The sequence below is a fragment of the Callithrix jacchus genome, chromosome 15 (assembly GCF_049354715.1).
Source record: "Callithrix jacchus isolate 240 chromosome 15, calJac240_pri, whole genome shotgun sequence".
Lineage (NCBI taxonomy): Eukaryota > Metazoa > Chordata > Mammalia > Primates > Cebidae > Callithrix > Callithrix jacchus.
In genome coordinates this window covers 74476842-74491697 of record NC_133516.1, presented here as the reverse complement: position 1 = coordinate 74491697, position 14856 = coordinate 74476842, and the positions used below count along the sequence as shown (strand labels likewise).

At 54.3% G+C, this 14856-nt stretch overlaps 1 protein-coding gene across 10 annotated transcripts; it reads left to right on the top strand.

The window, feature by feature from the left end:
- The first annotated feature begins 106 nt into the window (after positions 1–106).
- Positions 107–9732, top strand: ABTB1 (ankyrin repeat and BTB domain containing 1). 10 transcript variants are annotated; one of them, XM_002758700.6, is made up of 12 exons: positions 107–232; positions 1541–1568; positions 1689–1744; positions 3183–3327; positions 3479–3638; positions 3743–3788; positions 4169–4285; positions 4370–4488; positions 4666–4764; positions 4877–5044; positions 8806–9006; positions 9090–9732. In XM_002758700.6, exons 1-12 carry the CDS (start codon positions 217–219, stop codon positions 9294–9296), a joined length of 1362 nt encoding a protein of 453 aa, XP_002758746.1. In that variant the 5' UTR covers positions 107–216; the 3' UTR covers positions 9297–9732. The 10 variants fall into 10 exon arrangements, 9 of the variants coding, with proteins under 9 accessions (XP_002758746.1, XP_008980509.1, XP_002758745.1 ...); XM_008982261.4 differs by having other exon boundaries at positions 1541–1603; positions 8806–8994; XM_002758699.7 differs by having other exon boundaries at positions 1541–1603.
- The last annotated feature ends 5124 nt before the right edge of the window (positions 9733–14856 follow it).

Sequence of the window (14856 nt, the reverse complement as noted above, 5' to 3'; positions counted from 1 at the left end):
GACCAGGAACCCCAGGGCAGGGGCGGGGCCGCGGGGCGGGGCGGGGAGGCTGGAGCGGGCGGGTCCTTCGGGCGCCGCAACGGAGAGGGGCGGGGCGGAGTTGAGCGTGTTTACATCCGCCGGGTGCGCCGCGTCGCCGCTCGAGGTCTTTCGGCCCGGGTACGAGCTTCCACGCCATGGACACCAGCGACCTGTTCGCCAGCTGCAGGAAGGGGGATGTGGGCCGAGTGCGGTGAGGACCCCGCAGTCCCAGGGAGGGTGCGGGAGGTGGAGCTCCTCGGGCTCTGGGACGTGCGGCTGGATGGCCGCAGAGATAGACGGGCGCCACGGCCTGGCCCAGCCCCCGTAGCGTGCTGAAGCGCCGGGAGGATCACCCGGGCCTCGCTGCAGCCCCCCAGCGGGAGCACGCTCGGGCGTGGACGCTGACGGCCATTGACCCCCGGAGGGTTTCCTGGAAGACCAGACTGCTCCGCGGAGGCCCGAAGGTGAAAAAGTGGGCGGAGAGAAAGGCGGGTCACCGTTCGCCTCGGTAGGGCCAGGCCGTCAGACCCATGGGCCCGGAGCGCGGGTGTAGGCCTGGGACTCGAGACGTGGCCCCGTGCTCTCATCCTCACTGGACCTGGCGCGGGGAACACCTAGAGTCCAGAATCGGCCTCCAGTCCCCGAGGATACAGAAACTCTTGACGCAGCTAAAGTGAATCTGGTGCTGAGATCGCTGCCTCCTTGGGCTGGACGCGGAGGGAAGGGGTGCCCAGTTTGGTCCTGGGGCCCTTCCCCTCCTTGGCCTTCCACTATCCCCTGTTTGACTTCCTTTTTCCGTGGCCTTTCCTTCCCCTTGACCTGGTCCTGACTGACTACTTCCACTTCCCCTGGGCTGGCCTGGGGCTGCTGTACTTCTGTAGCCTCCCTTGGGCCCCTCCCCGACATCAGGTGCCGCTCAAGAGTTAGTGCATAACGTCAGCGCTGAGTGGGCTCACAGCACTCTCAGGTGTAGCCTGGGGGACTCCCTCGGACTGCCCTAGCCTCTGTGGGGCTATGCTAGCATTGGCAACTTTCCTCCCTCACCTTCGGCATCCCATCGGCTGCTGCATCCCGCGACTTCTACCTTCTTGAATCCGTGCCCTCCAAGCCACCAGGAGGCCTGCAGCAGCTTTTCCCCCAGGGTCCCTGCTTCTAGCAGAGCCAGCTTCTTTCTGCAGTAAAGGGCTCTGGCCGAGGCAAAGGCCCCATCACCTCTCTCTCCCAAACACTGAAAGGCCAAAGGTCCAGCTTCAGCACTGGCGCTGGCCTCTGCCCTTGTAGCCCATCTTCTCCCAGCACTGATGGCACACAGTATCTGCCTGTCCAATCCCACCTCCACATCCTTACCTGCACTTTGCCTGGAGTGCCTCTCCTGCTCTGGTCTGCCTGTCACCTGCCCTCACCTTGAGGAAGCTTCTCCAGACCAAAAGGGATGTTTTCCTTCCATTCCTTGCCATGGGCCTTCTTTCTCAGACCATGAACCCATCCTGACCCAGGCTCTGACCTCTTTCCTGCCCAGGTACCTGCTGGAGCAGCGAGATGTGGAGGTGAATGTGCGGGACAAGTGGGACAGCACCCCCTTGTGAGTGCTGGGGAGAGAGGTGGGGGGTGGGGGGTGGTGCACCCCTTCAGTGCTGAGGACTGCCTCCTGTACTTCCTTCCTTCAGGTACTATGCCTGCTTGTGTGGGCACGAGGAGCTGGTACTCTACCTTCTGGCCAACGGTGAGAGTAGGGAGCTGGCTCAGGGGTGTGTGTGTGAGGGTGCATGTGTTCATACTTGCTTGCATTCAATGGACTTCATACATATTTGCAAACCACCCCACTTCCTCTTTTACCACCAGTCAAATCAGCAAGTACTATTAGCACTACTTTAAAACCTGTTCTTTGTCTACCCTCCCCATCTCTACTTATACCACCTGGGCCCAGCCATCAGCATCTCTCCCCAGACACAGTGCCAGCCTCCCCTCTTGCCCCACCTACACTCTGTTCTCCATATTGCAGCCAAGTTGATCTTTTCACAATGAATCTGATCAGCTAAAAATCCTCCCGTGAGTTCCCACCACCTCTGCGGTACAGTGAGCCTGCCTGGCCACACCCAAGGCTCCACAGGGTCTGCCCTCCCTGCTGGCGTTGCTCCTCTCCCTACTTGTTCACTGTCACACTGGCCTCGCTGGGGCTCCACTGTGCCATGAATGCGCCTATTCCTGCCCCATGGCCTTCGCACCTGCATTTCCTCCGGCATGGACTGCCCTTGCACAGATGTTCCCATGGCCCTCTCCCCTTCTTCATTCAGGCTTCTGCATACCGCCACCATCACAGAGTGAGCTTTCATGACCTCCCTTCATCCATTGCCACCATTCACCCTATTTTGGTTTGCTTTCTTTCTCTCTTGTTTTTTTGGAGACAGTCTTGGTCTGTCACCCAGGCTGGAGTGCAGTGTTGCAATCTTGGCTCACTGCAGGCTTAACCTCCCAGGCTCAAGTGATCCTCCTGCCTCAGCCTCTTCAAATCTTCAAATAGCTGGGATTACTGGCTTGTTTTTGTATTTTTTTATGGAGACAGGGTCTCACTAAATGCCCGGATTACAGGTGTGAGCCACCACGCCCAGCCATGTTTTTCTTAATAGTCCCTGCCATCATTAGGTAGTGCGTTCATTGTCCCACCCCAGTAGATAAAGTTCAGCAGGACAGGGACCGTCTGATTCACTGCTGTGCTCCAGTGTGTGGGACAGGCCCAGGCACTGAGTCTGCTCTCAGTTTTGTATAGTCTGGTCATCCGTGTGAGTATGTGCCTGTGTGAGTGCAGATGTGTCTGTTTGCCTAGCCCTTGACTGGGAGGAGGCTGAGGTCAGAATGGGCCCAAGGTAATTTGGGAAGGCATCACCAGAGATTTGGAGCCCTATTTGTGGGAAGGTGGGGAGGAAGGACAGGGAGATTAGAATTTCCTGCTGGGTGTGGTGGCTCACGCCTGTAATCCCAGTGCTTTGGGAGGCCAAGGCGGGTGGATCATGAGGTCAAGAGATGGAACCATCCTGGCCAACATAGTGAAACCCTGCCTCTACTCCAGCTGGGCAACAGAGTGAGATTCTGTCTCAAAAAAAAAAAAAAAGATTTTCTCCCAGGCCCCTCCCCTGCTAACTTGTGAGCCTTGCCTCCCCCAGGGGCCCGCTGTGAGGCCAACACCTTTGATGGTGAGCGCTGCCTTTATGGGGCACTGAGTGACCCCATCCGCCGGACTCTACGAGATTACAAGCAGGTCACAGCTTCCTGCAGGCGGCGGGATTACTATGATGACTTCTTGCAGCGGTGAGCCAGAGCATTCGAGGGATGCGGCATGGGGCGCAGTGGCCCTGGTAGGGGTGGTGGGTCTGCTCTGGCTGTGGCCTGCACAGTGCTGCAGGTACTACGAGGAATGAGGTAGGGGCTGTGCTGAGGATCCCTGCTCTTCCCTCCCCAGGCTTCTAGAGCAGGGCATCCACAGTGACGTGGTCTTTGTAGTACACGGGAAGCCATTCCGGGCGCATCGCTGTGTCCTGGGTGCCCGCAGTGCTTACTTTGCCAACATGCTGGACACCAAATGGAAGGGCAAGAGTGTTGTGGTTCTCAGGCACCCACTGGTATGTCCCTTCAGGGTGGCAGAGGGGCATGGACTCCCCAGGAACAGCAGAGGGTTGTGCTGGATGGCTGCCTCTGACATTCCTTTCTGGCTCTCTGCCCACAGATCAACCCCGTGGCCTTTGGGGCCCTGCTGCAGTACCTGTACACAGGTGACACCCTGAGCCCAGGGTAGGAGGAGAGGGAGTGGGACAGCAGTATGCCTAGGTGTGGCTGGGCTGACCTTTCACTTCTAGACACTTCATGGTCCCCGGGGCTGGTTCCAGCTGCCTCCTGGGTTGGGTTGCAAGAGAGAGAACTGGTGTGCCTGCTCAGGAAGAGCTTGTCCCACAATATGCTGAGCCCCTCCCATCTGTTCCTTGGGGCCTATACAACTCAGGCAACAGCTCTCGATGGAGAAACCAAGGTGGCAAGTGGGCCCAGGAGTCCTGCCCTGGCAGACAGGTGGCCAGGTGGGAGGGGAATCTACCTTTTTCTGTGGGCCTAATGACAGCTGAGATCCTGCAGGCCCTCATCTTCCCCACTGCCCCAGGCCGTCTGGACATTGGTGTAGAGCACGTGAGTGACTGTGAGCGCCTGGCCAAGCAGTGCCAGCTGTGGGACCTGCTTAGCGACCTGGAAGCCAAGTGCGAGAAGGTGTCTGAGTTTGGTGAGAGCAAGGTTTGGGGTCCAGGGCTATGGGTGGGGCCTGGCAGGGCCGGCCTGGCTCCCTGAAGCTGTTCTCCTCCTTTAGTGGCGTCTAAGCCAGGCACGTGTGTGAAGGTGCTGACCATCGAGTCGCCCCCTGCAGATCCCCGGCTCCGGGAGGACATGGCGCTGCTGGCCGACTGTGCCCTGCCCGCTGAGCTCCGAGTAAATGTGGGACTGGTGGGCAGGAGGGGTGTTTTGGGTTGGCAGGCTGTGACAGGCAGCCCAGATACTTGGGCCCAATTCCTTGTGTGGCCTTGGACCGGTTACTTCCCTTTCTGAACCTAGTCGTTCACTTCTGTGAACAACTGCTCTGATGGGGTCGCCTCTTCTGTACCCCAGGGTGATCTTGGGGAGCTGCCCTTCCCTTGTCCCGATGGCTTCAACAGCTGCCCTGACGTCTGCTTCCGAGTGGCCGGCTGCAGCTTCTTCTGCCACAAGGTGCCTGTGCCCTCCTGTCACCCCTGGCCCCAGCCCGCTGGCCTGAGCCCGGGTCTAGCTCCTCAGGAGAGAGACCCTAGCCCTTGCACTTCCTGAGCCTGGCCTCTCTCAGGCCTTCTTCCGTGGCCGCAGTGACTACTTCCGGGCCCTGCTGGATGACCACTTCCGAGAGAGCGAGGAGTCGGCGACCTCAGGCGGCCCTCCAGCCATCACCCTGCACGGCATCTCACCCGACATCTTCACCCACGTGCTGTACTACGTGTACAGCGACCACACTGAGGTGGGGACTTGGGCAGGGCTGGGGATGGCACACAGCCTGTGCTGCCGTGGGCTGAGAGGAAGTGCCAGGGCCTTGAGGGTCTGTGGAAGGGCCCAGCTGGCCCCACGGTTGATGCTTTGAGAAGGCTGGAGAGGAAGGCTGTGGGACTTTGGATTTTTCTTTCAGGCAGAGGAAGCCTTGTTAGGCTCCAGAGAGAGGCTGAGTGACAAGGCCTGTGTCACAGGCACTTCACACTTGTCAGCCACTTGGGGTCCTCAGCTTCTCCAGCAGGAGGGTGGAGGGTAGGTGGGGACAGCCTTCTCCCTCTGAAGCGCTGCAGATCCCTGGGGTTCTGGGTTCTCAGTCTCTTCTTCCCTTCCTGCTTCCCTCTGTCTCCAGCTGCCCCAGGGCATCCCTAAGCCAAGGCTGCAGGGCAGTAGCAGAGTGCTGAAGGTTTGCTCTGCCAGACTGTGTGACAGTGAGTGTGTATGTGCTTGTGTGTGTGTGTGTGTGTGTAATACCCCTATATCTGGTGTGTATGTGTGTAATAAAGAGACCCCTATATCTGGTGTGTGTGTGTGTGTGTAATAAAGACACCCTATATCTGGGGTGTGTGTGTGTGTGTGTGTGTAAGAGACCCCCATATCTGGGGTGTGGGTGTGGGTGTGTGTGTAATAGAGACCTCCATACCTGGGGTGTGTGTGTGTAATAGACCCCTATATCTGGTGTGTGTGTGTGTAATAGAGACCCCTATACCTGGGGTGTGTGTGGGACTGTGTGTGTGTGTGTAATAGAGACCCCTATATCGTGTGTGTGTGTGTGTGTGTAATAAAGAAACCCCTATCTCTGGTGTGTGCGTGTGTGTATGTAATAGAGACCCCTATATCTGGTGTGTGTGTGTGATAGAGACCCCTATATGTGTGTGTGTGTGTGTGAGATAAAGAGACCCCTATATCGTGTGTATGTGTGTGTGATAAAGAGATCCCTGTATCTGGTGTGTGCGTGTGTGTGTGTGTGTAATAGAGACCCCTATATCTGGTTGTGTGTGTGTGTGTGTGTGTAATAAAGAGACCCCTATATCTGGTGTGTGTGTGTGTCTGTGTGTATGTGATAAAGAGACCCCTATATCTGGGGGGTGTGTGTGTGTGTGATAAAGAGACCCCTATATCTGGTGTGTGTGTGTGAGTGTGATAAAGAGATCCCTATATCTGGTGTGTGTGTGTGTGTGTGATAAAGAGACTCCTATATCTGGTGTGTGTGTGTGAGTGTGATAAAGAGACCCCTATATCTGGTGTGTGTGTGTGATAAAGAGACTCCTATATCTGGTGTGTGTGTGTGTGTGAGTGTGTTAAAGAGACCCCTATATCTGGGGTGTGTGTGTGTGTGTGTGAGTGTGATAAAGAGACCCCTATATCTGGTTTGTGTGTGTGTGTGATAAAGAGACTCCTATATCTGGTGTGTGTGTGTGTGTGTGTGTGTGTGTGAGTTTGATAAAGAGACTCCTATATCTGGTGTGTGTGTGTGTGTGAGTTTGATGAAGAGACTCCTATATCTGGTGTGTGTGTGTGTGTTTGATAAAGAGACTCCTATATCTGGTGTGTGTGTGTGTGATAAAGAGACTCCTATATCTGGTGTGTGTGTGTGTGTGAGTTTGATGAAGAGACTCCTATATCTGGTGTGTGTGTGTGTGTTTGATAAAGAGACTCCTATATCTGGTGTGTGTGTGTGTGATAAAGAGACTCCTATATCTGGTGTGTGTGTGTGTGTGTGAGTTTGATAAAGAGACCCCTATATCTGGTTTGTGTGTGTGTGTGATAAAGAGACTCCTATATCTGGTGTGTGTGTGTGTGTGAGTTTGATAAAGAGACTCCTATATCTGGTGTGTGTGTGAGTTTGATAAAGAGACCCCTATATCTGGTTTGTGTGTGTGTGTGATAAAGAGACTCCTATATCTGGTGTGTGTGTGTGTGTGTGTGTGTGTGAGTTTGATAAAGAGACCCCTATATCTGGTTTGTGTGTGTGTGTGATAAAGAGACTCCTATATCTGGTGTGTGTGTGTGTGTGTGTGAGTTTGATAAAGAGACTCCCCTATATCTGGTGTGTGTGTGTGTGTGAGTGTGATAAAGAGACCCCTATATCTGGGGTGTGTGTGTGTGTGTGAGTGTGATAAAGAGACTCCTATATCTGGTGGCTTAAGAAGGCAGTTTGTTTCTCCTTCACATCTGACTGAGGTGGGTGCCCCAGGGCAGGTGGCTTGCTGAAGACCAGGTCGTCCCTCCATCTTGATCCTCTATACCTAAGGTTGGAGGTCAAAAACCTTTTCTCTAAAGGTGAATGTTTCAGGTTCTGTGGGCCATATGGCCCTGTCGTAGCTACTCAACTCTAGTGCAAAGGCAGCCAGAGACAGTACAGAGATGAGTAGGTGAAGCTGTGTTCCAATAAAACTTTATTTGCACAAACAGTCTGGATTTGGCCCATGGGCTGTAGCTTACCCACCCTGCCCTGGGGCATTGCCTTTGGCCATGGAGATTGGGTCCCAGGCAAACTCATGCTCTAGGAGGAAGAGGAAGGCAGGGCAAGCAATGTTGTTTTTGTAGAAGCCACCGGAAGTTGCACACTCTACTTCTCATGTTCCCCTGGAGAGAACTTCATGCCTACTTGCCAACCAGGGAGGCTAGGAAAGTGATTCTGTGGCCAGGTTCCTGTTTTGTGGGGGAAGAGGAAGAAGCATGCTGGGGGACAGAGTGCCATCCCTACTGCTGCTCTGCCTCAAGTGACTGCTCCCTTGTCCGTTCTTCCCCCGAGGCCTGACAGCCCGGAGGCCTCCATCCTTTCCACCTCCTCTATTGGGCATCTCCTGCAGCTCAGCCCAGCTCTCTGGCCCCTGTTACCTTTGCCTACCCTGGAGAAGCTCCCTCCTCAAGGAGCCTCGCCACCCCAAGGGCACCTTGTCTTAGAGTGTGGCTTGGGCTCCAAACCTGGGTTGATATTGGTTGAAGTGTGTGACACTAGGTGAGCTGTGTGATCTTGGGCAAGTTACTTAACTGCTCTGTGCCTCTAGAACATGGGGATAGTGCTCCTCATCACTTCTAAGGCCTTGTGCAGATCCATGGGTTATCCAGGTAAAGAGGTGGCACGGCACATGGCACACACCTATAACGTGGTTGCAGATCCCCTGGTTTCTGTCTGCAGCTTGCCCCCTGTACCGCCCAGGCTCTGGCCCAAAGCTGAGGGCTTCAGTCTTACCCAGCACAGGATGTACCTGTAGGTGGGCTCTGTGTCACCATAGCCTCTTGAGAGGGAGGGAGCGGGTAGATAGTTTGTCCCCCACCCCTGGCAGGGTCCTTGCATGGGTCTTGACTAGCTGCCTCTGTCCCAGGGTTCTGACAGCCTCCTGAGATAGGCGTGGTTATCTGTAACTCATGGACCAGGAACTGGAGGCACAGGGATGTATGGTGACTTGCCCAGGGCCCCACAGCTAGCAGTGTCAGACCCAGGTCTGTGCGACTCAGAGCTCAGATCCTGGCCCCTGCGAGGGCCCTGCCTCCTGCCAGCCTGCCAGCCTGCCCAAGGAATGGGAGCCCCCCAGTCTTCTGCCCCTTAGTGGTCCACAGATCTCTGGGAATCTGGGCCAACCCCCGTGCAAGCCAGGGAGCTCCTGCTCCCACTGGAAGCCTTCCCACTGCTGCCTCCCCAACCCCTGCAGTCCCTAGCCTTGGCTGCTCAACCCTGGGAACCCTTGGTGGCCTCGGGGGGCACCTTCATCCCTGTCTTCACTGCAGCTGTCCCCCGAGGTGGCCTACGACGTACTGAGCGTTGCTGACATGTACCTGCTGCCAGGCCTGAAGAGGCTGTGTGGGCGCAGCCTGGCCCAGGTGCTGGATGAGGACAGCGTGGTGGGCGTGTGGCGCGTGGCCAAGCTCTTCCGCCTGGCGCGGCTTGAGGACCAGTGCACTGAGTACATGGCCAAGGTTGTTGAGAAGGTGGGCCGGCAGGGCTGCAGTGGGCAGGCAGGAGGGGTGAGAGGCGGGCACCCCTACACTGAGCTGGCCCTTCCTGCTCGTAGTTGGTGGAGCGGGAGGACTTTGTGGAGGCAGTGAAGGAGGAGGCAGCGGCTGTGGCAGCCCGGCAGGAGACAGACTCCATCCCGCTGGTGGATGACATCCGCTTCCACGTGGCCAGCACGGTGCAGACCTATAGTGCCATCGAGGAGGCGCAGCAGCGGCTTCGTGCACTCGAGGACCTGCTCGTGTCCATTGGCCTGGACTGTTGAAACCCGGCCTGGGTAGCCCCAGGGGCCAGGAGCTCCCTTGGAGACAAGCCTGTGTGTGTGTTTCTGTGCAGCTCTTCTTCCTGTTCCTTGCACACTGAGGGTTTCATGGTGGGTGCAGAGGGCTCAGTGGGGCTTCTCTCCCCTCATGAGCCTGGAGACCCCAGAGGAGGATCCATTTGGGATGAACCCCCTCCCCCCAATGCACAAGCCAGCCCCCAAGACCCTTGGGGGTGGGTACCACTCAGGGAAACCTGGGGTGGGGGTGGGCTTTGGTCTTAGCACTTTCCTTCCCCAGATCCTGTACCCCCAAATCCAGTCCTCTGGCCCTTGCCCAGCCCTGGCTTGCTTCTCTGAGCCAGTGCTCCCATGCACAGGACTATTCAGAAAGGGCTGGGGGAGGGGAGTGTGTGTGGCAATAAAGCTTGAAGGCACTGTGGGAGCCTGAGTCTGTGTCCTGGGGCACAGCTTGGGAAGGGTGGGGCCTTCTGAAGGCAAAGGAGCTGGTGGGAACCAAGGAAAGGAGCTCTAGAGTTGGGGGCTTCCAGCAGAGGCTGACTCAGAGCCCAAGGGCCAGGGTACTTGGCTGAACAGACCTAGAGATCTCCCCCTGACCCTAGCCTGGACTGGCCCCAGCCTGGCTCTCTCCCTCCCAGTTCCCATGGACACTGGCCATGGTGGGAGAGGGCCGGGACCAAAATGACCATTTTCTCTCAGTCTAGCGCCAGTCTTTTCCCCAGGGAAGCCCTTGTGGCCCTTCCTGCAGGGGCTGTCACCTTATTCGGGGAAGGTGAGCTGCAGGGGCCACCTTTCTCCTTGGCCCTGTGAAGGTTTACTGAAAAATTGCAAAAGGCAGAGTAGCAGGGGAAAAGACAGGCACATTTACTTAGCATGTAGACATGAGCATCTTTAGAATGAAGACCCAAAGACAAATGGGATTGGTTAAAAAGTACAGGCTCCAATGCTGACTGAATGGGGAAATGCAGCGAGGCCTGTCAAGATTATTCTTGGCCTCTCAGAGCAACCTGCCTGCCTGTCTTCTGGGTGTGGGGCAGGACTCTCTGGAATGGGGGTCTTATGACCTATGGTCAAACAAGGTGAGTCTTATGGCCAGGTGATTACTTTATGGCCAGTTTTTACACAGATAGGGCAAAGGGAAACTGAGAGTCCTGTTTTTAGGTTTTATGGCTGGCTTTGGGGAAAAGGGGCTCTGGTTTCTGGGGCCCGCCTAGGGGAAGAGAGATTCTAGTTACTGTGGCCAGCCTTAGGGGATGATGAGACAGAGATTGGGGCAGAAGGTCAATGAGAAGAACCTCCATGAGAAGAAGCTCCTGCTTCGGAGGCTGCTGTTAGGGCCTTCATTTTGGGGTATTTGAGCCCCAAGGGGGTTTCTTACGATGTGCTGCAGGCCTGTGTACCCCCCGGGCCTCTCTGCCTTCTAACTTGGTTAAACTCATCAGAGTGGTGTCATGGACCTGAGGGAGGAAAGGAAGGCTGGTTCTTTCCCAGGGCTTCTGATATCAGGCATATCACCCTCCGTGCAGCTGTTTCACAGCTCTTCATGCCTTTTCTTTTTTTAAGACAGAGTCTCACTCTGTCGCCCAGGCTGGAGTGCAGTGGTACGATCTCTCTTGGCTCACTGTAACCTCCACCTCCTGAGTTCAAGCAGTTCTCCTGCTCATCCTCTATGTTTGTAGCTGGGATTAGAGGTGCACACCACCATGCTCAGCTAATTTTTGTCTTTTTAGTGGACACAGGGTTTCGCCATGTTGGCCAGGCTGAGCTTTAACTCCTGACCTCAGGTGATCCACCTGCCTTGGCCCCCCAAAGTCCTGGGATTACAGGTGTGAGCCAGCACATCAGCCCCCTCATGCCTTTTCACTTTGTTTTTTTGGATATTTTCCTTTTTCCTCCCCAGCCACTGGCATGTTGATCGTCACCTGGGGGAAGTGGTAGGTCTGAAGTGACCACTACTGAAGGATCTCCTGGGACAAGTCATGGTGCAGCCTGCAAGAGGTGATGATTGTGTTGGGGCAGTGGGGAGGGGAGGTGTCCAAGGAGGGCCTGTGGCTGGAGGGTGTGGCTTGTGCAAGGGCCTGGGAGCCTGAAACAGCCTGAGATGGGAATGGGCTGGGAGGGGTCCGTGCATGGCCACAGCCCAGCTGTAGCCAGAGGCTCAATCCCTACTGCAGCTCTGCCTTTCACTGCTGGCCACTGCTGTGTCTGTTTGCTCACCCATAAATTGGGGGTGATTATGGCAACTCCCGCTTAGCTAGTGTTTGACCTATCCTGAGCCTGGTGTTTTTGTTTTTTTTTTTTAATTTTTAATTTTTTTTTTTTTAACTAGAATACCCAGTGTAGGTGTGTTTGTTAAACAAAGGCTGAGTCCACCTGGTGGGTGGGAGGTGGAAGCAGAGGAGTGACAGGGGCTCACTCTGGTTTTCGTAGGGCACACAGGAAGGGAAGAATGAGGCCAGGCTAGTGGCCTAACACCAGCAGGTCTCACCTCAGAGCACACACAAATCCTGGTGTGCCAAGATATATGAGAGAGATTTAAACATTTAAAGAAAAATTTTAATTCCTTTGCATTTCTTTCTTTTTTTTTTACTTTAGTTTGCCTTTCTTATTTCTTCTCTTTTGCATTCTTGTAGGTAGGCACCTAATCCTCTGCATTTCTTTTCGTACACATTAGGAGAGAAAATGAGCTACTGCATGAAACCTTTTCTGTTTTACATATGTAATCAAATATCCCAATCTTGAATGAATTTTAAACCCCTAGTGAGCGGGCAGTTTAAGGAGAAATTCTCTGGAGTTGTTATCCTAATGGTTCGCTGATACACAGCAGATATAGCCAGGTGTACCAGCTACGGCATCTGTACGGGGAGAGCTGCAGTCTGAGAAGTGCCATCCCTCAGGGCTACGCCGTGTGGTTGTGGGGCAGCATTCCCCAGCCACACCACCCATTCCTCACTTTATTTTATTTAACACAGAGTCTAGCTCTGTTACCCAGGCTGAGTACAGTGGCACAATCTCGGCTCACTGCAACCTCTGCCTTCCTGGGTTCAAATGATTCTCGTGTCTCAGCCTCCTGAGTAGCTGGGACTACAGGCATATGCCACCATGGCTGGCCAATTTTCATATTTTTAGTAGAAACAAGGTTTACCATACTGGCCTGTCTGGTCTCGACTCCTAACCTCAAGTGATCCACCCACCTCAGCCTCCCAAAGTGCTGGGATTACAGGTGTGAGCCCGGCCCCATTCCTCACTTTAGCCTCAGGCAGAGAAGCCAGCGTGATGGGGAAACACTTATGTAGGAAGGTGTCCAATGTGGTGTTGCAAATCAACAGGAAACATTGCCAGCAGCCGCAGCAAGCCGCAAGCGGGAAGGAAGTGAGAGAGCATGGATGTGCAGAGCTTCCGCAGCCCTGAGGGTGGTCAGTGTGGCTTATGCATCCACAAGGAAAAGGTGGAGGATGTTCAGGCAGCAGGGTGTGCTCCCCAGGCTTCTGTGAGAAACCCGTGGCACAGACAACTACAAACGTGGAATCTGAAATTTAGTGTCTTAATACTTGGTTCTAAAATTAGGTTGATTTAAATTCAGAAGCATGCCCTACTCTGACAAATGTTAAAATAGACTAATAGAAAACACATTTTGACACAGGCCCTGGGTTTGAGACTCCTCCATCATCCCTAAACCAGAGGAACAATTGCTGTGTGAGCCAGCAATATTTGATCTAATTTCTGTTTAGTTTCTGTGATGTAGCTGTGCTACCTTTAAAATTAAAAAAAAAAAAATTATCTCTTACTTTAATTCCTTCCTACTTCCAGGTGAAAAAAATTTTTATTGTTGAATGAAAAATATTTCTATCGTGTTATTGGAAAAATTGTATGTGTTCTCTCCCAACTCGATACCCCCAATATTTTAACAGATAGAAAAACAGGCTTGGCATGGTGGTTCATGCCTGTAATCCCAGCACCTTGGGAGGCTGAGGTAGGAGGATGGCCTGAGCTCAGATTTTGAGACTAGCCTGGGCAGCACAGTGAGACTCTGTCTCTCCAAAAAATAAATTAACCAGATTTGGTGGCACGTGCCTGTAGTCCCAGCTACTCTAGAGGCTGAGGTGGGAAGATGGCTTGAGCCCAAGAGGTTGGGGTTGCAGTGAGTTGTGATTGCACCAATGCACTCCAGCCTGGGTGACACAGTGAGACCCTGTCTCAAAAGAAATAAATTGGACAATGACAAAATGAGCAATGGTGGAAGGGCAGTAAACTCCATTTTGCACAGGAAAGGTAGCGTAGGGACGACTTGTTGACCGCCAAGGAGTGAAGGTGGGGCTGGGCAGCTCTCTATCTAAAGCCCTGGCCCTGACAGGCGGCTGTCTCCCTCAGTAACTGCTGCTGTGGGGTCCACTCCCTGCCATGGCTGTTCCCGAATGCTGCTTCATCCCTTGCTGACCCCTTTATTGACATCACCCTTGGTTAGGTGCAGCCATTTCCTGTGGGGCCCCAAATGAACATGCCTTTCACCCCTGTGCTCCAGCCATCCTGAGAGCCTCTCAGTTCTGGGGCCACCCTGAGCTCTCTGCACCTTGAAAACTCCCCCACAGACCCCTCTGCTGTGCCCCCAACCCTGGCCCACTCCTGCTCACCTTCGGCTTCTGGAGGGCTGTGCTGGCCATGGTCTGTGCTGGTGGCAGCTGGGTGCCCATTGCTGTTAGACTCTGGGGTGGGATCCGTGTTGCCCAGGGTCTTCATTCTGTGAGGGTGGCCTACTTTGTTCTGCCCTGGTCACTATTTCTCCCAGTGCTGGACGCCGTGCCTAGCACGTCACAGGTGCCCAGTAAGGAGCTTGTGATGAGCCTAGTGTTCATGGAGGAAGCTGAAAACTAACAAACGCAAACATTGGCTCTAGGTTTCATACAGTGAAGTTCTGGGCAGAATTTGGTTGCCGTAAGTAGAGCTTGAGGGCCTGGAGAGAACATGCAGTCCTTCAGATGTGCGCACCTTTGGGGGATCTGCACAGAGGTCAGGTGCCATCTACCCAGGGCCTGAGCAGTTTGCAGGGCCCACTGCAAAACAGTACATGGGGCCCTTGCTCAAAGAGCATTGAGAATTTCCAGAGAGCAACAGCAGAGCACTTACCCAAACTCACAGCCATTCTAGCGTGGGGCCTGGATCACCGCTTGGGTGGCCAGCTGGAAGGCCTACCCTGCATACACACCCAGTTGCCAGCTCAGTGCCTGGCCCAGATAAAGCCTTCCTGCTTCCTTCCTCTTTCCCTCTCTCCCTCCTTCCCTCGGCCACCCACTCATTCCCTCATCACTCACTCCTTCACTTATCCATTCTCTCATTCACTCATTTCTTTGTTTATTCATCCCCGCATTCATTCATTCTCTTACTTATTTCCTCACTCATTCATCCTACTTATCCATTCTCCCACTCACTCCCTCATTCATTCTTACTCATTCTCATTTATTCATCTCATTAACTCACCCATTCATTCATTCTCTCATTCATCCCCTCATTCATTGTCTCACTCACTAATTTCCTCATTCATTCCCTC